The sequence below is a fragment of the Melozone crissalis genome, unplaced genomic scaffold (assembly GCF_028551555.1).
Source record: "Melozone crissalis strain CALT ecotype California unplaced genomic scaffold, PUWL_Pcris_2 ptg000060l_1, whole genome shotgun sequence".
NCBI lineage: Eukaryota > Metazoa > Chordata > Aves > Passeriformes > Passerellidae > Melozone > Melozone crissalis.
Genome location: NW_026535838.1, coordinates 934,917 through 956,765, shown reverse-complemented (window position 1 = coordinate 956,765; position 21,849 = coordinate 934,917). Strand labels below are relative to the sequence as shown.

At 45.4% G+C, this 21,849-nt stretch overlaps 1 protein-coding gene across 4 annotated transcripts in view; it reads right to left on the bottom strand.

The window, feature by feature from the left end:
• Positions 1–21,008: 21,008 nt before the first annotated feature.
• The window catches only part of RASGRF2 (Ras protein specific guanine nucleotide releasing factor 2), a 121,783-nt gene continuing 120,942 nt past the window's right edge, over positions 21,009–21,849 (bottom strand). For all 4 annotated transcript variants that reach the window (XM_054287598.1, XM_054287599.1, XM_054287600.1 and 1 more), the window contains exons 26-27: positions 21,763–21,831; positions 21,009–21,105 (exon numbers count right to left, since the gene is read on the bottom strand). In XM_054287598.1, coding sequence (XP_054143573.1) covers positions 21,013–21,105; positions 21,763–21,831 — 162 coding nt within the window. In that variant the 3' untranslated portion in view covers positions 21,009–21,012. The remainder of the gene's footprint in view (positions 21,106–21,762; positions 21,832–21,849) is intronic.

The window sequence follows — 21,849 nt, the reverse complement described above, 5'->3', positions numbered from 1 at the left end:
GCATGGCTGATAAGAACTATAACATCCCGTTGTGAGATGCTCCGCCCAGGGGGAGGAGCCAAGCATTGCTGCCCAGATATAATCCAGGGGGAGGAGCCAAGCATTGCTACCCAGATACAATCCAGAGGGAGGAGCCAAGCATTGCTACCCAGATATAATCCAGAGGGAGGAGCCAAGCATTGCTACCCAGATATAATCCAGGGGGAGGAGCCAAGCATTGCTGCCCAGATACAATCCAGAGGGAGGAGCCAAGCATTGCTACCCAGATATAATCCAGAGGGAGGAGCCAAGCATTGCTGCCCAGATACAATCCAGAGGGAGGAGCCAAGCATTGCTACCCAGATATAATCCAGAGGTTTTTGAGACACCAGCACGGCTTTCTCCACGGGATTCCCCAGAGGAGCAGCAGCTGTCTCTCCTCCCACTGGATCTTCAGAGGAAGAACACATCCTTCTCTGCAGATCCCCCTGCTCCAACAGAACCACCCCTGACACTGCAGGAGGGCTCAGCCACATTTCCAATGGGACTGCCACCAACACCCTGACCCACAGGGTGTCAGGTTGGGTTCTGACTCCGTCAGTCTTGTTCTAGTGAACTGCATTGTTCATTTTATCCTTTTTTTTTCTTTCTTTCCTATTAAAGAACACTGCTTTCCTGCTCCCATATTTTTGCCTGAGAGCCCCCTTAATTTAAAATTTATAGCAATTGGGAGGGGTGGGGAGGGTTTACATTCTCCATTTCAGGGGAGGCTCCTGCCTTCCTTAGCAGACTCCTGCCTTTCCAAACCAAGACAACATATTTTATGAAAAATGTTTTTGCCGGGATCTTTTCTCTTGAGAAGCTGGGAAGCTTCAGTTTCTCCATGTTTTGCTGCCCTAGAATGTGATCTGGAGAATTGTTTACTTAGCACGTGAAATTGTTTTTACTTGATGACCAATGACAGCCACCTGTGTTGATGCTGTGAGCAGTCAGATTTTATTATTAAGGAGATTAAAAGATTTTATGGTTATTCTGTTATTTTCTTTTGATGGCTCTCTGATGTCTCTTTTCTCTTTTAGTATAGTCTTAGTATGTAATGCAATGCAATGCAATGCAATGTAATAATATAATATAATATAATATAATATAATATAATATAATATAATATAAATTATAAATTAGCCTTCTGAAACATGGAGTGGAGATTCTCATCTCTTCCCTCGTCCTGGGACCCCTGCGAACACCACCACAGATGATGTGTATAAATTCATGCTGAGGCTACAGTAATCTCACCTGATGAAAACCCTGGCATAACAAAGGAGGGTTCTGGGAAATTCCCTCTGATGAGATTACAGCGATATGCACCAAAATCCCAGCCCAGCAATATTCATCTCCAGAAATTTTGATTCCAGAGGATTATTCCTTTGACCAAATCCCAGCAACATGCATCCGATATGCATCATCCATAAGATAAATGTGTGTCTCCTAGAATGGATATTGCAGGAGATTTTCCTCTAACAAAGTGAGTTATTTAGAAATTATTTACCTCTAACAAAGTGAATAATTTATCAGTTTCGGGAAACTCTCAGCAAGAGCGGCAGCAAGAAAGGAGAAACTACATGAATATACTAAAAGGATAGGATCAATGATAGGAAAGCAAGTAACCCTCCCTGGCAACCCTTGGAGCTTAGAAATGTATAAAAAAGACTTTGTGAGAGCTGTGTCTTTGTGATGTACAGAGGAGAGGAGCCAGAGTGCCCCACCTGTCCCACCCAACGCTGGTCTGAACTTTGCTTGTGGCCTTTCTACAATTGTATTTTAATTATGGAATAAATTCTCCTCATTAATCAGATTGGCTAATTCATTTATAACATTTTTATCTACTTTTGATGTAGTGTAATTTGTTAATCCTGTGTGGGTTATATGTTTTAGTGTGATAAATATATTGTGGTTTAGGCTCTGTCAAAATATCAAAATAGAGACTGTGTGCTGTGTATTATAACATTACCTGTTGTAGAAGTAGTTAATGCCTTTGTTTGTGTCACAAACTGACCATGGTGAGAATATTTTGGATAGTTGTGTGAAATAGCTAATGTTGATTTAATGTACTGGTGGAGTATTTTATCTGTATGGTAAGATAACATTGAAAAGAACCAAGTAAATAAACATTGGAAGAATGCAAAGAGAGATTTACCACTGGCCCTTCAGCTATCAAGAGTTGTCAAATCACAGAACAGGGGGCCTTGTGAGGAAATGAAATTTATAAATTTCATCTGCAGTATGACATGTATGCAGTATGATTTTAAAAAGACCAATCAAGAGTCAGACCAAGCAAAAGAATTCCCAGAACATGTGAACTCAAAGGAATGTTTGAATGTGTATAATCCTCATAAATATGTACTTAACCAATACAATGAAAAGTGAAGTAAGAAAAATTGTTGCAGTTAACTGCGTGCCTCTGGCAGCTGCCATGCACCCAGGGCTGCAAAAGTCCCTTTTATAACTTATTAAACTTTTAAAAATTTTAGAGTGAACCTTGTTTCTCTCAGCTCCAGCACTGCAGCAGCACCCCCACCTCACCCCAAAAAAGCTCAGCAAACTCATCTCCCTTGGCAGCTCCTGCTGCACTGGGGTGCTCAGAGAAATTTGGGGATTTGAACATGTAAATTTGCTCTATAACTTGTATCTGTCCTGCTGGGTCCTGCTGGGACTGTGCCTGAGCTCTAAGGCTGGCCAGGAAATTGGCATGTCAGATTTTATTATTAACAAGATTAACAAGATTTTATCAAGATTATCAAGATCATTCTATTCTTTTCTTTTGCTACCTTTCTGATGTATCTTTTCTCTTTTCTTTTAGTATGGTCTTAGTATATAATTATAATATTATGTTATGTGATGTTATGTTGTTATGTTATGTTGTATTGTATTATGTTATCATATCATATTACATCATATTATATTATATTATATTATATTATATTATATTACATCATATTATATTATATTATGTTATGTTATGTTATGTTATGTTATATTATATTATATTATATTATATTATATTATATTATATTATATTATATTGGCATGTGGGGGTCTGAAGGAGGCAGGGAATCTTTTTCCTTACAGGAATCAGATTTGGATGAGGATTGGTGGTGGATGTGATCTCCTTAGAAAGATACAACTCCTGTCCAAAGCAAGGAAAAATCTATGAATCTAAATTCTAATTTGTATAACTGACAGGAGCTTTTTCTTCAAGCTGGACTCTGGTGAATCACCTTTGGGAAATGAGCATGGAAGGTTTGCAAGAAACCCATGACATTTCTCCCAGGATCTGCTGTTTCAGTTGTTTTTCCAAAAGTTTTTCCAAGTGTTATTTTTTATGCAACCTCTTCACCATTCTTTTGGAGGTTATACTAAACTCCTCAAAGCATTTGATTTTATTTTTAGTGAGCAAATTCCCAATAATTTTCTTGTAGATTTGGGTTAGTGACACCCAAACCCTTTACTTCTTTGTCTTTCTCTCTCTTGCCCTGACAGATGCAATGTTGCACCTTTACCTTCTCACTTGGTAAAACGTTCTTCTTTTTGTGCTTGCATATTTTTAGTTCTATTTTGGTTCTATATTTTCATTTGTGCTTGCATATTTTTATGCTGCAAGCCAGTGTTTTCTTTCTATGCTGGTCACATTTGTGAGATGAGTAACACGATGTGTTCCAAGTTTGGAGTAATTTGTTTCATGTCCTCTGTTGTGCTTCATTTTTTGGCGTTTTTTTACCAGAATCTTTGTATTCTGTGTCCTCCATGCCTCTGAAACACAGTATCCAGTTAATATAACTGCATTTCCAGAGAAAGGTGCTGATTGTTTGACAGAAATTTCAGTATTTTTCACAGGAAGATTCTCCCTGGATCTGGGAGTTTGTTTAGGTGAGCTTCAGGACAGGCTTTTGTGACTGCAACAGGATTTTCCCTCCTAAAACGCAGTATGAGCGTGTTTTGCTGTAAATAAAGATCAGGTGAGAGGTTTCTGGTGGAGATTTTTCTGATGACTTCTTTCCTGTGTGTTCGGCAGATGGTTCTTGCACCTTTTCACAGCATAGCACCCTCATCCCACACTCTGGAAATATTTCCTGATGACTAATCCGCGCAGAACCATTGTTGTCACACCTGTGAGGCACCGTGTGTGTTGTCACACCAGCTCTGTGTGTTCATAGCTCTGTTTCACCATTGCCAGGAGCTGGCTGGCAGTCAGAAACCCGTCCTGAAAACTGCCAGCCATATCACAGAATCCCAGCGCAGATTTATGATATATGATATGATGATATCGTGACTTGAGCAGCCCCAACGTGGAGTTTTTGGGGAGCTTCTGAGCCCTGTGCTGTGCAGGGGACAAATATGGTCTGCACGTGTGATTAAATCAGAGGAATCAGGTGCAGGGTGTGCTTAGGAAGGAGTGTGAGGCACAGCAGGGTTGATTGTGACCTGGAATCCCCAGAGCAGCTCCAACCCAAATCTGTAAGGAAATCATTGGGAATGTGCTCACTAGAAACACAATCAAATGCTTTGAGGGGTTCGGCATAACCTCCAGAAGAAAGGTGAGGAGGTTGCAGGGGCTCTGTCTGTGCCCCCTGAGCTCTGCTGAGCTGCACTGCGGGCACAGGGCGCCAGCACAAACCAGAACCTGTCAGCAGACAGGGAGAGGAAGCACCTGGGAGAAGGGAGAGATGAGCCCTGGAGGGAAGGGTCTTGTTGCAGACATTTTTTCATAGAAATCCTTTCCTTCAGATTCGTGCATCTTCTGGGAAGCAAGGGCCCCAGAAGAGAATGTAAACAATTGTTATCAGCTGCTGTGAAATGCAATAGGATGCACCTGTGGTTGGTTCATGTTCCCATGTTTATGATTAAGGGCCAATCACAGGAGCAAGCTGGGGACAGAGTCCCTGGACACAACTTTGTTCTAGATTCTATTCTTTCTATTCTTAGCCTAGCTTGGCAGCCTCTGCAACTTCTCTCTTTATTCCTATTAGTACACCAAAAATGTATTATATATGATATATCAATAAATCCAGCCTTCTGATCAAGAAACAAGATTCTCGTCCTTCTCTCACCACCCCAGCGACCCACTCAGGTCGCTGTAATAGGGTCTCTTTCCAAAAGGGCACAGAGACCCCCTTGGTGAGCCACAGGGTGCAGGCTGTGTGTGGGAGGCTGTGGCTGTGCTGCTGAGGGAGCTGAGGACCCCTCCTCACTCTGATTCTCACTGGGCTTTAATCCCCACAGCTCAGGTTGATTTATCAATCCTCAATGCCCCAGAGCCCAGGAGTGTCCCCTGTGGCTGCAGGCTCGTCCCTGGCCCTCAGGAGGCTCTGCCTTACCTGACAGACACTTCTCTGGCAGCTCTCAGAAGCCTCCCACACCGGAGACGCCACAGACTGCGCAGGTTGTCTACCTAAAAAAACATAAAACAGAGTAAAACAGGATTAAAAAAAAAAAAAACGACACAGTGGTTAACTGTCGCAGACATCTTTTCATGAAAATCCTTTCCCTAGGATTTCTCCTCCTGAGAAGCTGAGAGGCCTCAGGAACAAAATGTAAACAGTGATTATCTGCTGCTGTGGAATGCAACAGGTGCATCTGGGATTGGGCTCATGTGGTTGTTTGTAATTAATGGCCAATCACAGTCAGCTGGCTCAGACTCTGTCCGTGCCACAAACCTTTGTTATCATTCCTTCTTTTTCTATTCTTAGCCAGCCTTCTGATTAAATCCTTTCTTCTATTCTTTTAGTATAGTTCTAATGTAATATATATCATAAAATAATAAATCAAGCCTTCTGAAACATGGGGTCAGATCCTCGTCTCTTCCTTGAGCATAAGACCCTGTGATCACAGTCACAGTCAACAACGCATCTCTCCTTACAGTGGAAGGTGCAGCCTGCTGATGGCAGCAGGGAATTGCCAGTCTGTGACGGTCTGGTGCCCAGGGGAAGGTGAAAGGACAAGGAAAACATCACCTGGGGTGCTGTGGTGTGAAATACAAAGCTGTGTTTGGTGTCAGGTACATACAGGCAATGTGTGTATGTGTGATTGTGATATGTGTGGAGACCCACCATGGGACAGTTGCGAATTCTAATAATAACTGAAGAAAGTAACGCATGGAAAAAGGCCTTTGAACCTATCTTTTGTTTGCAATTAACCCTGGTTGATTTAGGAGCATTGGAATTAAAACGTTAAGGATGTTGCATTTTGCTTGCAGTTAATCCTTAAAGAGTTCTGCAATAATAACTTTTTGAAGTATAATTTTGGAATATTACTTGTATCCTTGAAACTATAGCTTTGGAATATATATAAAGGAAATATGCCTATCTCACACCTTATTGAAGCAGAGAAAAGCAGCTTGAGAAAGGAAGATGAACATCACCTCAAGGATCTATGGTTTCAACCAAGAGAAGCTGGGCATCACTATGAGATATATTAATCTCATTTTATGAGATTTAGAGTCTCTGCAATTAAAGGGTGGACCCACATCTGGAGAGCTGGACTTCACCAGATGAGATTTGTCTTTCTTCTTTCGAAAACCTGACCACCGCCATCTCGGATAATCCTTTTGGGATGCATCCTGAGAAAAACTAAACCACAGTAATGTATAGAATTGTGATGTAAAAATTGGGAATAGAAACTGCTGATGAGTAAAAATTAGAATAGAAACTGCTGAGAAAGCTGATGAGTACCCCTATAAACACCTGTAACCCTCAATTATCGGTGTGCAGTGGGAGGGAAAACTTCCCCCATTGTACCCAGCGCTGTATTGCTCATTCTTTACCATATTAATTAATTAATAAATTGATTGCTGCTGGAATATTGGCCTAGTCGAGCTTCTTATTCATACCAGTGGGAAAGGGAGTGTGACCCTTTCCAGCCCAGGGCTGTGGCTCCTGCTCTCAGCTTTGGCCACACGGGTGGGCTCTAGTCCTGAGAATGTCCTGCAGCCCAGGCAGTGCCACAGAAACTGCACAAAAACTGCACAAAACCAGTGCAAAAGCTGTGCAAAAACTGCACAAAAACACGGTGCACAGCTCAGCCAAAACAGTTTTTACAAAACGAGGGCACGAAATGAATAAAATAATCTATTTGACAAGAAACAACGTCATTTGGGTGGTGGGGGGTGTGGTCCGTTCTTCAAAAGGTAGCATGACTTTGAAGCAGTGCATTGCTTCAAAACACACATTTTTGAAAGATTCATTTGAAGAGAGTCTGACTGGAATGGCCCCAAAGTAAGGAAAGACCCTCATCAAAGCTGTTTTTGTGAAGCCTGACCTCAGATCATTAATAACTCCAGCTCTTCTTTCCCCACAGAAAGGGTCAGCCTGCCCCCGCAGCAGGTTTGCGCCGTCATTGCCTCTGATTAAAGGGGTCTGTTTTCCCCAGGAGCACTTTGCCAGAATTGCTGTGCTGCCATTCAGGTTTCACCACAGACCAATCCACTGCACGGATTTCACTTTCATCTGGGTAATTTCACCACTGCGCAGCCTAAAAATTGAAGCTGCAGATATTTTCCTCTTGCAGGACTTTGCTGAGTGCCTTCCCTGGTGCCCATGATAGAAAACCCACGTTGTTGTCAGCGTCTGTGGTGGTGCCACAGCGCAGCTGGGAAGGGGAAAGAGCAATGTTTCATGACCAGAACAATTTTTGAGGTGTCAGTTTTGACCCTGTTGGAGGAACTGAGTGAAGGAGAACACCTCCCTTAGGGAAGCATCTGCTCTGTGCTCAAAACCATGCAGAGACGGCGTGGTCTGGAGAAGAGAAATAAATTCTAAGGATTGATCAACCTGAGGTTAAAAAAAACCCCAAAACCCTCTAAATCCTGGCCTGCATATCTGTTCAGTTTGAATCAATGGTCTGTGGTGGGGTTGTCTGCAGCCCTCTCAGTCCCACCAAGGTTTTTGTTTTACCATTACTTTCATTTCCTCCTTAAACTGGAATGGCTCCTCATAAACAAAGGAGTTTTCTTCTCTGCAGGAGGATTCTGAAGGCACTGACAAAAAATTCTTACAGGGCTCTTGATAATGATTTATTGATTTCTACTTTGAATTTTATCTGCGGTAAGTGGTTTGTTAACTGCACCAACCTTCCATAAGTTTCAAAATCTTTCAGTCCACCACAAGCTCCATGAGAATCTGGGCTTTATTTTAGCTAAATCATGAACTGATTATTACTGTGCCATTTGTCCATGAGAGATCTGATTGTTACGTGATTAGACACAACACCTCTTTTGGGTACAAACCGTAACAATTTTATTTTTTAGATTTTTAACAAGACTCTCAGGATTCCTGGCACGAGGCCTCAGTCATGTAATCACTCGGGAAATGCTCAGCAGCAATAAAACTCTTCCTCCAAAGCGTGATGGGTGAGCACACCAAGAGGCAGCCCCTCCATGAGCAGTTTAACGCTGCGGATATTTTGGTGTGTGAGAAATGCTCAGAGGTGTGACCCAAACGGGGCTGTTCCAGCTGGAATCTGCTGCTCTGCTGTGCCCTGCAGCCTCCCTGTGCCCCTGTCCTGTGCAGGGGGCACAGTCCTCAGCAGTTCCCCCTTTTCCTGCTGGGGATGGACGCTCAGATTTTGTGTCCCAGCCCATTTTCTGCACCAGGTGTGTTTCCTGCAGGTAGGGCTGGGGTTGGGTTTGCCTCTTATTCCTCAAGCTTTTCCTTCCAAGGTGTTTTACGCTGTGTGAGCCTGTCACCCTGGTTTTTTAAGATTTTCTAAGCCTTCTGATGTTCCCATTCTTGTAGTGAACTTTCTCACACAGTTTCTGTAAATAACTCATTGTTTTGCATTCCTTTATGGAGGAGGAGAGAGTTGATGCGCTGTTGGTTTGTCCAGTGCCATTGCAGAGGTGGCACGGTCACCCTCCAATCCACTGCCACTTTTGGAAATCTGTAAACGTCGGAGTCAGGAAACAAACTTCCCTTTTTTCCTTCACCTTGAGAACAGCGGTGCACACTTGTGTTATCTGCCAAAATGCTTGCAGGGCTCGCCTTGTGCATTTCCCCCTTTCACCTCAGCCTGCTCTGCCCCAAACTCCTGCTGGGGATGCCCTTGTGCCATCTGTGATTGGGCTCATGTGGTTGTTTCTAATTAATGGCTAATCACAGCACAGCTGGCTCGGCTCTCTGTCCGAGCCACAAGAAGAGAACCCCACAACTTTGTCAAAGTTGTAAAGCTGGTGTGTTTATTACAGCTCTGGACGCATGCGGAGATCGCTCTCCTCAAAAAAGGCATGCGTGCCTCTGAGAACTTCAGATCCCTTTTTATCCTCCTCTCAAATACATCTGCATACAGTTTCACAATAGGTTCTTACCTACTCATTTTTATGGGTTTTGTGTGACTTGTACCACTAGTTCCTTTTTGTCAGAAAGAATTCCGAGGTCGGGTTGACTTGCCCTTACAGCAGTCCCTGTCTCTTTCTATCATCTTCTGTCTCCCCCCCTTTATCTCTGTCCTTCACTGAAGTAACTTCATTGAGCTTAGGCCTTGCAGTCTGGCTAAATAACTATGGTTTCTAACCACAGACTCAACTCAAAAATGTACATTTCACCAAAATTAAAATGGATTTCTATCCTGGAAAATTTTCACTTTGCTTCAGCCCAAAGGATTGCAGGAGTCACTTCAGGTGGAGGATTCCTTTGCAACCCCAGCTTGAACCCCAGGAACCTCAAAACTTCTAATATTTCTAATTCTGGCAGAATTATTAGAAATAACTCTGGCAGAATTATTAGAAATTATTAGAAATAATTTTTTAAAATAACATTAGAAGTTAATATTCTAATATTTCTTTCAAATTTTAAGATTTCTTTTAAAATGACATTAAGAAGTGTTTTTCCTGTTAATTCTTCACTTTCTTGAACTGCTCTTGAGGAGGAAGTTTCCTGCTCCACCCTCCCCCTGGGTGCTTTCAAGCAGGTATAGGTCATCCAGTATTTCACACTTGCCCGGAGGGAAGGAAGGTGCCAGGGTTACAGTGACATTTCTAGAAATAGAGGCAGATTAAATGTTTGAGCCGTGTCCTGGGTGGTATTAATTGCCACGCCATGTGATGCTGAGTGACATTTGGGAGGAATGGCAGGGCCACAGCTCAGGTTCCCACCGAGGGCCCTGCATTTGTGTGTGTGCAAAACCAAATCCCAGCCCAAAAGCCCCCGGCCAGACCCTCCCTGTGTCCCACGTGCTGCAGGCACACGGAGCCTGGCCTTTTCCACGGGGGCAGCAATTCCTCCAAGCCATCCCCAGCTCCAGCTAAACCTACAGAGGGCAGTGGAAAGTTTCTCCCCCGCCCGTCCATGGAAGGTTCTGGAGCCTCAGAAACATCTGCAGCGACTGTCACGCGTCACTGCTGGCCTCAGAGGCCATTTTTAGACACCCAGAAATCAGTTTACGTCCCTCCTGGTTTGCTGCATCGCCCTGCAGCTCAGAGAACACGACGCACAGTGAAGCAGCCAAGCCCGAAATGCGATATTGGGGATTTTTGTTTGCGGTTCCTCCCCGCCCACCCTCGGCATCACTCAGACCCCTTTGACTCATCCGGGCTTTGGGATGCAGCCTCCGAAGTGCAGAAACAGCACCAAGCGCAGGCGTGGCTCTGGCAGTGCCTTAATCACAGCGTGCAGCATTTCTACCAAAAAACATCAACCACGTCTCAGTTTGTTCCTCCCCGTCATGCCAGAGGGACAGCAAAAGGTTATAAGGGCTTACTAATATGGAGGGGGGGGAAAAAGAAAAGAAAAAAAAAAAAAAAAAAGAAGAAAAAAGGATAAAATTCCAAACTATGCAGCTGTGGCCAGATGTGTGTGGGTAGAGCAGGCATGGCAACTCTTCACAGCTCAGACACCAACCCCTGGGTACCACCATGGCTTTGGGTTCCTGTCAGCTGAAGGTCTGGCTGGTCGGGCCCGACCAGGTGAGACCCAGGTGCCCAAATTCTCCTGCCAAAGCCCAGCCAAGGTGCAGGCACCGCTCACCCTCCTGAGCCAATCTGGTGCCATTGTGCAGTATAAACCTCTCATCTTCGCAGTGCAGAGAGCTACAATCAAAACCACAAAAAACTCATGTAGTTAGAGACATTTTCTCTGAACTAGGCATACATCTGCAAAGAGACCTATCTTTCTCTAGCTAAAATTGTTACTTAAGGGTCAGCATTAATGTCTGGGCTTTATGGTCCTAGAGGTCTTTTCCAAACCTTAATAATTCTGTCATTAGATTATTTGAAGCAGCTGCATAGTGGGGGCTGGCACATACTTCCCTGCACCTAAGTACTTGCACAAATCAATAAATTACAACCAAATTAACACCACCATCCTGCGGTGCTTTGAATCACCTTTTAACAACCCCTCGCACTGGCAGTGCTACAGTTTGAGGGTAGAAAAGCAATATATGTGCAGCGTCACTGACCTTGGAGCTGGAGGTAGGGACGTCCTGCTGCCTGCAGCGAGCCCAGAGTGTGAAGGGAGCTGGAGCTGGGCAGGGACAGGAGCCCAGGAAATCTGAGAGGGGCAGGAGGAGGTGAGGAAACCAAAATAATTGCTGCAGGGGCCAATCCTGCCCAGCTGGGTTACGTGAGTGGCATTTGCCTGGGCAGGGGTGCCCTTGAGGGCGTCAGCAGGATGTGGCAGCAACATCGTGAAAAATGTGTGTTTTGTGATTGGCTTTTGGCAAATATTAAAATAAATATTATCTGTGTTATGTTAGAAAGTTATGCTGTATTAATTCTCTTAAGTAGTGTGTTAAATATAGTTTTAGGTTATAACAAAATGTTAAAATAGAAACTATGCTATGTAGGATACTTTTTCTAAAGAAAGGACTGGCACTGAGATAGCAGGCACAGGACACCTGAATCTTTCAGAGAAACAGAATTTATTGCTCCATTATCAGGAGAAATGAACTTATTCCTGCCTCGCTCAGTCATGGAGACACTTCAGGATTCAGAGGAAGCAGCTGACAGTGCCCAGACAGAATCCTGTGTTTGAATGGAATTTATGCACCATGGATGAGGTGTATGAATATGCAACAGGCTGTTGCTTTTAAGGGTTAATCCTCTGTTAATGTGGGGCCTTTTTTGGGCTTATTTTGCCCAGAAAGAGGCACCCAGACCATCTGTAACTCTTTGTTTCTGTTGTCTCATATTGTCCTAATCCAAATTGTCCAAATTATTATTACTCTAATTGTATTACTATTTTTAATAACCACTTTATTACTATTAAACTTTTAAAATTTTAAAAACAAGTGATGGGCGTTTTTCACAAACATCATCCCCCAAACGCCTCTCTGTGCACGGACAGACAGACAGACACGGGCAGGGAGGCTCAGGAGCTGCTCAGGAGCAGCCAGAAGGGAAAGGGAAAGGGAAAGGGAAAGGGAAAGGGAAAGGGAAAGGGAAAGGGAAAGGGAAAGGGAAGGGGAAAGGTCAGTCCTGCCCAAAATTGCCCAGAGGGACACCAGGGCAGGGCAATGCCAGAATTGCTCACTCCCATCCCAGTGGGAATGGGTCAGGGCAAGGAGCTGAGCTGAGGTCACAGCAGGGAATTTGGGGTTGTTTTTCCTCCCCCTCACTTTTTAATTCATGGCATTAATTCCTGAGTGTTTGTAAGGCAGAGAAGCATGAAGTGGCCTCTGAAGCCTCTCGTGTAGAATTACTGTTATTATATTACTATATTGCATTTAGAATTGCTGTATCTCTATAGCTCTGTAGCAGTGAATTACAGTAGGAAATAACACACAATGGTTTGGAAACCATGAAAGAATAATCAGCTTCTCTAACCTGGCTGTGCTCCCACCAGAGCTCAGCATGTGTCAGGGCTGATAGAGGAGCACAGAGGCCAGCACTGTGCAGCTTTAAAAAAAAATTAATTTTCCTTTTGTACATTTAATATTCTTTCAATTTCACACAGGATTTTCCTAAACCCGCGTTTCAGAATTTTGAAACTTTGCAAAGCACAGACATCTCTCTCCCAGAATGTCATGCCTGGTTTGGGCTCATGGGAGCCATGCACACCCTCAATAATTAAAACCAAAACAGTCATTCCAGATCAATGCATCTGGAAACAGCCTGTTAGGCACACCAATTCTCCACCAACCCCGCAGTGTGTTCCTGGTGCTGATAGAGGAAAAAACCAACCGTGGATCTCATGAGGTAGCATGAGTAAGGAAATAGTAATAGCAAGGAAATCCATGGCTCGTGATGGAGGCACACAGCTACTTTTTCATTTTTCACCTCTTTTTCATGAAGGCCTTGAACAGAGCAGGAGTTCCCCTGGAAGCAGGGCATGGCATGAAGGGCCTGCCTGGATTATGCACAGGTTCCAGCTATTTTGCCAGCTGAGAGCCTGAGAGAGCAGGAGATCCAAACAAACCCCATGTTGTGAATTTACAGCACAAACACCAGGGAAAACATTGTTAGCAAGTTCCCTAATGATTTCTGAAGAATATATCACTAATACTTAAAAAACAGTTTGGCTTTACTGCTGTAGTCTATTTAGTGAGAATCTCAGCTGCTGGAACAGTTGGGATGCCAAGGATCATCCATAAATAACCCCCTATTTTCATCTCCAATACAATTACCTACCAGCTGCTGTGGTTTCGTTGCTGGTGCTGGGGAAGCAGCAGAGCTGAGGGTTAATTCAGCTGCAGCTCACACCAATCCCTGTGCCCCTGCACAGCACCTGGAGTTTGGCGTGGGACCTGCTGGACAGGGCAGTCACCTGCGAGGCAAAGGTTTCATGGAAGGGCCCTTCTGGTTGCCACAGTGATTTAGAAGAGAATTTATTTGAAGTCGAGTTTCTGTGTGCAGGGCATAATTTATTAGCAGTGAAAGGAGTCAGGACAGGAGTGATGGGCTGAGCTGTTCTCACAAATCCTGTGCGTGGAATTAGGGGTTGGAGGGGGCTGTGTGTATCCTGAGCTTTGCAAGGACGCACAGATCAGTGTCTCTCCCGCAGCCAAAGTCAGAGCTCTGCTAAATTACAGCAGCAAAAAGCCCCTGGACACAATGTCCTTCTGTCCTGGAGGCTGGGCTGTCCCTCAGTGTAATGGCAATTCCTGGTTTTCCAGCTCCAGGGCTCTGAGATTCCTGGGATTCAGAGTAAGGCAGAGGAGCAGAGCGAGCACAGCTGACACCCAGGGGTTACTCTGACCTCTCCCTGAGAATTCCTCGTGACTGTGGATGCTCAAGATCCCCTTACACCGTGCAGCCTCCGGGGAAAAATCCCTTTTCTGGGGGGATCCAGGCCCTGCATCCCCACACAGGGGCTGGGGAGCACAGCCAGCACCTGGTGCCGGCCACGGGCACACGCTGGCCAAGGGGACAGAGCAGCCATCCCACACTGGTGACTCCTCCAGAGAAAGCCTCCCCAAGGTGATAATGCATCTCCACTAAATAAAGAGCTCAGCGGACGTTTTAAAAATAACCCCAGCTATTTTTAACTCATTAAAGCTGCTTTTCACAGGACATCCACTAGAGGAAAGGCTGTCTATAATTAGCAGTGTGTTTTCTGGCTAAAGGGAGGAGAAAAGGTTTTGCTACACATGGAAATGACCCTTTGGAAAAGCAGGAATCTCCAAAATCAAAAAAGTGGCTTCTTTTCTTTTCTTTTCTTTTCTTTTCTTTTCTTTTCTTTTCTTTTCTTTTCTTTTCTTTTCTTTTCTTTTCTTTTCTTTTCTTTTCTTTTCTTTTCTTTTCTTTTTTTCCCAGCTGCATTGCAGACACAAGTGAATCAGTTCTGAGATGTTGATTGTCAGCGGATACAAACCAGAAGTGACCACAAAACCTCAGCTGACAAGGTGTCACAAGAACCACAGAGTTCAGGTATCTTGAACTCTGGACACCTTCTCTTTCCACCATGGTGTTCCAGCATTTCTTTGTCGTGGAAACCCAGGGAGGAATGGCTAGAAAATTAAAAAAGTGCTCTGCTTTCAGGTGGTTTTCCCATTGGATGTGAAACTATAACAGCAAACAAGATGGAATTAACAAAATATTACTATTTCAAATGGAATATGAGGTGCTGATAGGAGGTTGTGTCTTCTCTGTCTGGAAAAGCTCTGGGTTTGCTCTGCATGAAACACGTCAAGGATCTAGATGTGATATGTACATATGTCCCCAATGCTATAAACCTCCAGGGAGGGTAGGGTGATGGAAGATAAGTTTTTAGCAATAATTCTGTCGCTGTTTCTTGCCCATCCACCCGGCCTAGAGTGTCTCACAGTGGAGGTGCCACCTCTGAGAAAACAAACTTGAAGTGGTTCTGCTGCCCCTACCTCTGCCAAAGCCCTGCACAGAGTTGTGTCAAGCAGCCAGGAGCTGGAACAAGCACCAGTCACTGTTTCAGCCCTCTTTGAAACTGGAAATTTCAAGCAAAAATGTGGTCTTCTCTAATTCTCCTTCTTTTAAGGCTACACAGGAGTGGGGCCAGAATACTGGGGTGTAGCCTTCAAGATATTATTCAGTCTTCACAAATAACTCTTATTTGTCACAGACATGTTTTATGGAAATCCTTTCCTTAGGATTTTTCCTCCTGAGAAGGAACAAAATGTAAACAATGGTTATCTGCTGCTGTGGAATGCAACAGGTGCATCAGTGATTGGGCTCATGTGGTTGTTTCTAATTAATGGCCAATCACAGTCTGTTGTCTAGGGCTCTCTGGTCAGTCCCAAGATTTTATTATCATTCCACTTCTTTCTTTTCGAGCCTTCTGATGAAATCCTTTCTTGTATACTTTTAGTATAGTTTTAATATAATGTATATATCTCATAAAATACTAAATCAGCCTTCTGACACATGGAGTCAGATCCTCATCTCTCCCCTCATCCTGGCAGGGGCTGGGGTGGGATTCCCAGAGCAGCTGGGGCTGCCCCTGCGTCCCTGGCAGTGCCCGAGGCCAGGCTGGACACTGGGACAGGGGAAGGTGTCCCTGCCATGGCACTGGGGTGGCACTGGGTGGGATTTAAGGTCCTTTCCCACCCAAACCAATCTGTCATCCTACAACGATGGCCTTAAAATAAATGTGTAAATCAGCCAACTGCTTGGCATAAGTGAAATGTATGGTTTAAAGTGTTGGGGAAACAACTTGAAATTAAATTATCCTGCAGCACTTATAAACAAGGCTGCTTGGGAAGTATTATAATTTATTTTCTTCCATTGACAGTAGCTGACAGCGTCAAGGGTAAGTTGCTCTCTCAGTTAATTTCAGTTTTTATGTGAAACACCAAAAATGTAAGCAGAATGGAGAAGATGTGGCCACAAGGTCACAAAGTACTGAATAGAAGCTGATTTTATTATGTCACTTGCTGTGTCTCCTTCTTGCACAGACCTGCTATGCCATTGCTGTTTACTTATTTAAAATGTTAATTCTTTAAACAAGTGTAAGAGGAACCTTTCTGTTTTCATGAAATTACTGAGTTCAACACAGAAGAGCTGTAACCAGTGATTGAAGCATGTAACACCAGCTGGAGACCTGGTTTTGAACTCCCAACCTCTGTCAGGTATTTTCTTCAATTTGCAACTCATTTCTCTCCATGTGACTTGTTTTCCTGTATCACAAGAGGAGGGTCAGGACCTACTCACAAACCACTGTGTTTTCTGCCTTTTCTGTGTATAAAATGTGCTTTTTTTACTGTTCTTTTAAATCCAGGGCAGGACAGCAGCCCAAAGAAAGCAAGGGATGTGTAGACCCAAGTCCAAACCCAATGTCAGTTATTACCACTGATGCCCATGGCAGTGATGCAAGGCATCGTGAGTGAAAAAGAAGAGTAAAACACAGTAATTCAAACCATTCTTTCCCATTACAGACCCAAAATTTTCACTTGTTTTCCCCTTTAATGACTTGTTTTTCTAAAAGACTCGGTAGTTCAGAAGGAGTAGATTGAATTTTTCATGAAGAGGGGTAAATTAATAAATTCCAGTGAGGACTCTTGAAACTCAGGAAAGAAAAGGATGTTTATTAGCACACAGGCACAACAGCTTGCCTGGTATGCCTTACTAACAATACAAAGCAATAACCTCGGGCCAGAAGAGAAGTTGCAATACATGCAAAAACATCTGGATTGTGCACTAAGCAACACGTTCCATATAGGTACATCTGTCAAATAAACACACATCTACTGCCCTAGGTAACACAACTTCACAGACTACCCCAGGTACAACAGAACGACCATCACTGAGCAGCATTTTGGACATGAAGCATCCTAGACAGAGACATTTGACCTTTGGAGGCAAAAACTGTAACAGGCAAATAGCTGAGAGCCAGATCCCCAAAGACTTATGAAAAGCTCTCGGTGAAGCCTAAGGTATTATCAGAATGAGGTCTGAAGGGTTTTGCCCTTGGTGAGTGAAATTATGAGCAGGTAAAAATGCCACAATGGGTGAGAGTTTTAAATCATCAGGGTTTAGTGTTGTTGCTAAGAGTGAAAGGATGAAAGACTGAATGTCCATACAAACAAAACAACGTCTTTGTAAAACCCTTAAAATAAATAATACACATGAAGGGAAATTTGGGATAATTAACATGTTCTGAAATCAAAATCAACACGGTTTAAGTTAATAAATAATTAAAATAATTAAGTTCCTTTTTACCCTACAGAACAATAACCAGTATTAAAAACTAGGAAAGCAGAAAGAGGACGGGGACCTCCTCCTGACTCCGAGCTCGGGGTGATCAGCGCCGCTTGTCACCTCTCACAGGGCGAGCCGGAGGGAAGGGACGGGACGGGACGGACGCACACTGCCACTGAGAACTCTGCGGGTTTGCACCGACACCGTGAGCGCTCGGTCACGAACAGCAGCGGGGGCGGGGGTGAAGGCTGGGGGTGAAGGCAACTCTAACCCGGTGTCAGCGTGCGGGCAGCGCTCTCGGCCGCCGCCGGGGCCGCGTCTGTGCCGCTCCGGGCGCGGGTGAGCAACGCGTTATCCCCATCGCCGCCCGGCCCGCGGCAGCCCCGGGCACGCTGGCGGCTCTGAAGGCAACAGGAGAGGCGCTTCGGGATGCTGGGCTGGGATGCCCCCGCGGCCGACAGCTGCGAGGGGCCCGGAGGACCCCAGAGACAGCGACAGCCCAGAGCCGGAGTCCCCAGCGGGAGCGGCGCTGCCCCGAACGGCGGAGGCGAGGAGGGGCGCGATGAGCGAGACGCGTCCCCCGAGCGCCGGGCCGGGCCGGCGCCGGGCGAGCCTCGCACGGAGCGGGCGCGGCCGGAGCCCAACACGCGGCAGGGCTCGGGCAGAGGCACTCGGGCCGCTCAAGGGCAGCGCCGAGCCCACAGCCCGGCTGCCGGGGCTGCAGAACAGCTGTTTCCAGCTGCGCTCGCCGCTGCCCCCACAGCCCGGCTGCCGGGGCTGCAGAACAGCTGTTTCCAGCTGCGCTCGCCGCTGCAGCCCCGGCGAGGGCGGTGGGCGACGAGGCGCATCCTCGCTTCTCCCTGTGCTTTAACTAAAGCATTGTATCCCCAAGCAAAAACATCGACGTGAAGCCATCAGCGAGTCAAACATTACTGTGACCACAACAATTTTTAAACAATTCTGCTGCTGCTGCCGCTACGAACACGGATCAAGCATCCAACTCTCCCGATTCTGACCCAAACCGGCCACCGGGGCAAGAGGCAACCTTTGGCATAGGAGCAGGACGTGCTTTCCCCGAGGGGCTGAACGAGCGGTTTGCAGCGGTTTCCAGCTCAGCCCCGCGGGCACGGGCGCAGGAGCGCAGCACAGCCCTGCGAGCCAGCGCTGATGCACGGAGCAGCGTGAGAAGCACACAGCAAGCAACTCTGACACGAGCACGACGAGCATTCGGACCCTGTAACCCTAAGAACATCGAGATTTGGTAAAACCGGGTACAGGCAGATAAAGCAGCACTTCACAGCGTACAACAGAGATGCCCATTCACCCATTCACACTGACCGCTGTTACACGTTTTCCTTGTTAACAAAGAAACAACAGAAACAACATAAGAAATCACTTTTTGGACCACGTTTTCCCTGGTGCTCCATTACTTCAAAGTGTTTCATCGAACTACTGAATGGTAACTGCTTTTGCACAGAGAATCCACAGTCAGTTGGTTTTGTGGTCCAAATAAACCATGCTCTTTTTTTTTTTCTCCTCATATCATGCATTGGGATGCAATCAGCTTCTTGTCAATCATTAGTCAGAAGAAACAAACACATTTTTTAACAACAAAAAGCTTCTATAAGTAACATTTCTGCAGCAACCATCAGCCAGAACTATTTAAAGTGTTCCTAGCATGTCCTTCTCTCCTGCTGTCTGCTTTTCTAATGGAGGAATTTTCCAGTCCCTGCGACACCTCCCCATGCAGCTATTTACAAGGAGATGGTCCTTGTGGAGAAGGACCTTAATGAAATTTACAGTTGCTAAGGTACATTTGTAGATGCTGGCGCTCACACTCAGACAGAACAAATGGAACTCGTTGTGCAGCTCTGGGCTGGGCCAGCAATGTAATTAAAGTGCAAATAAAGACAACAACCACAAGCCAGGCAGGTCCATTTTTCATCGCCAGCGTTAAGAAGCATCACGACTGTGTAAGAGATGTCAGATCAAATAGGCCTAAGTCACAATCTGTTTTAAACATCTGTCTCCCTGAGAGGATTTAAGGGAGGTATACGGTGATATAGCCCTATTTCTTCAACTGGCTGAGTATCATTGGAAAAGTAAGGACACTTTTCCAGCCAATTTTTGTTTTCGACAGTGCTAACACCTGTGTTTTATACTATGATGCCCTTTACAGCATTTGAGCTCACTTCCCATGCAGATACAACAGGCCACTCTTGATGAGGAAAATACAAGAAGTACAACAACTACTGTAGAAATGATATCTGTCCACCTGGTACGTCACAAAAGCAGAGGCTCTGAAAACATTTACAAATAGCACATTTTCTCAAACAAAAGCAAGTGATAATTACCAGCTCAGATAAGAATAGATACTTTGTGTTTGCTGGCGTTCAATGTTTGCCACTGACACGTTCAGTTGTACAGCTAAGCCATCGCCAAATGGCTGAACAAAAAAAAAACTCAAAAAACAAAAAACAAAACCCTCAAAAACGACCCCAAAAAAAGACATCTTTCACACCACTACGTAAAACAAAACTGCCACTGCAGCTCCAAGTGTTCACTGCTGATCACCACCTGCTGCCAGACAGACAAGTATTTCTCTGCACAGTGTGTCCAGAATGTGCCCTGTAGCCTGACTTGTCAGAGAAGCTGCAGGAGGTGCAGGAAAATAAAGTGCCTCTTCCAGAGCTGTGTGCTCCCCATCCCCTGCTCCTCTCCTCCGGGTCCCTCACCCTCCCAGCTGGCAACTATTTACAACTATTCCACCAGCCCATTTGCTTCCCATGCTGCAAATACTCTCACTGATGGAAAACATATTTACAAATACTTTTTACAGATACAATCAGTCACCTTAGAAAAGGCTGATGAGACATTTAAAGAAGAAAATGTTTTGTAATGAGTAGCATGAAATGTACAGCAGGTGTTTTGAACAACTGCAGATCTGAAGTTACTAGATGCTGTCTTAATATCACTCCAAAGCAGTAGATGAGTGCTAAAATCCTGCTTTTTCAATGAAATTAACACAAGGAGAACACCACAGCCATTACTGCCTCAGTGAACACATAGTTTGCCATCAACCCAGCCACCTCACTTTGCTTATTTATCCTAACACACCTGAGTCCATCACCACCATTTAAATCTGTACCCTTGATTTGCCACGTGAGATGGCTGCAGTGAGTGCCTGTTCACAGGAAAGTCTCCTGTTTTCCAGGAAATCATGGTCCCTAGTGCCAAACATGATCTTTGCAAAGCAGAAATTGCTTAAGCCGGGTAGGAAGGGTCTTTGCCTTTCACCTCCAACACGGGTGTTGTGCTGCCTGAGAGGGAAAGGCTGTGAGACTCTTATTGGAAAAGAGAGCTGGCACTCTGGTCGGAGCGTCTCTGGCTGTGTTTGGGTGGTGGCAGGCGTGGCTCCATCCCAGAGCTGTGAGCAGGGCTCAGGCGGGGAGCCGCGGCTCGATCTTGAGGGACAGCTCGTACAGGGTGTCCTCGTCCATGATGAGGGTCTTGTCCAGCAGGTAGTGAGTGACCTGTGGGCAAACACAGAGGCTCAGGCTGCATGCAGCTGACACAGAAACCTCACAGCTTTCCTTCCCTTTCAGCACATTTTGGGTCCTGACGTTGTGTTGTTTCCTTGGGCAACCCAGCTTGGAATGCTGCTGGCATGAAGATGCACCTGCAGTACCCTGAGAATTAATTAGGATTAATTCCTCTTAAGAATGAGCAAATCCTTTGTCAGGTTACCTCAGCCCAAACTGCTCTTTTGGAGTCTGAGATGAGCCTTCTGTGAAGGCACTGACCCGCTTTGGTAATAGCTGCATCACCCCCAAGAAGGGCAAAGGGACAAGGAATTGCAGATGCCCCAGCAGACGCTTGGGGCACCTCCTGACCCTCATCCCAGGATCTCAGGGCAGGGGGAACACACCTCCCTCTGAACCCCTCACACCCTCCAAGGCTGCGATCCCCAGGGACCTCCCAAAGGAGCAAAACACTTCTTTGGAAGGCATCAGACAAAGAGGTCCTGCGGGGTGAGGGTCTCACCACCACCCCAAGGACCCGTCCGTGCGTCTGTCTGTCCTCTCCTCCACGCGTGGCAGCAGAAGACACCAGGCTGAGCTCTCAGTGGCAGCTGTGGCTCCCAAGTCACTGCTGCCACAGCCTGATTTCAGGAGCAGCCGGAGCCTCACCTTCTGCTGGTGCTCGATGCGGTAGGAGGTCTGCTGGAACTGGCGGATTTCCCTGATGATGTGCGAGATCTTTCAAAAGAACACATG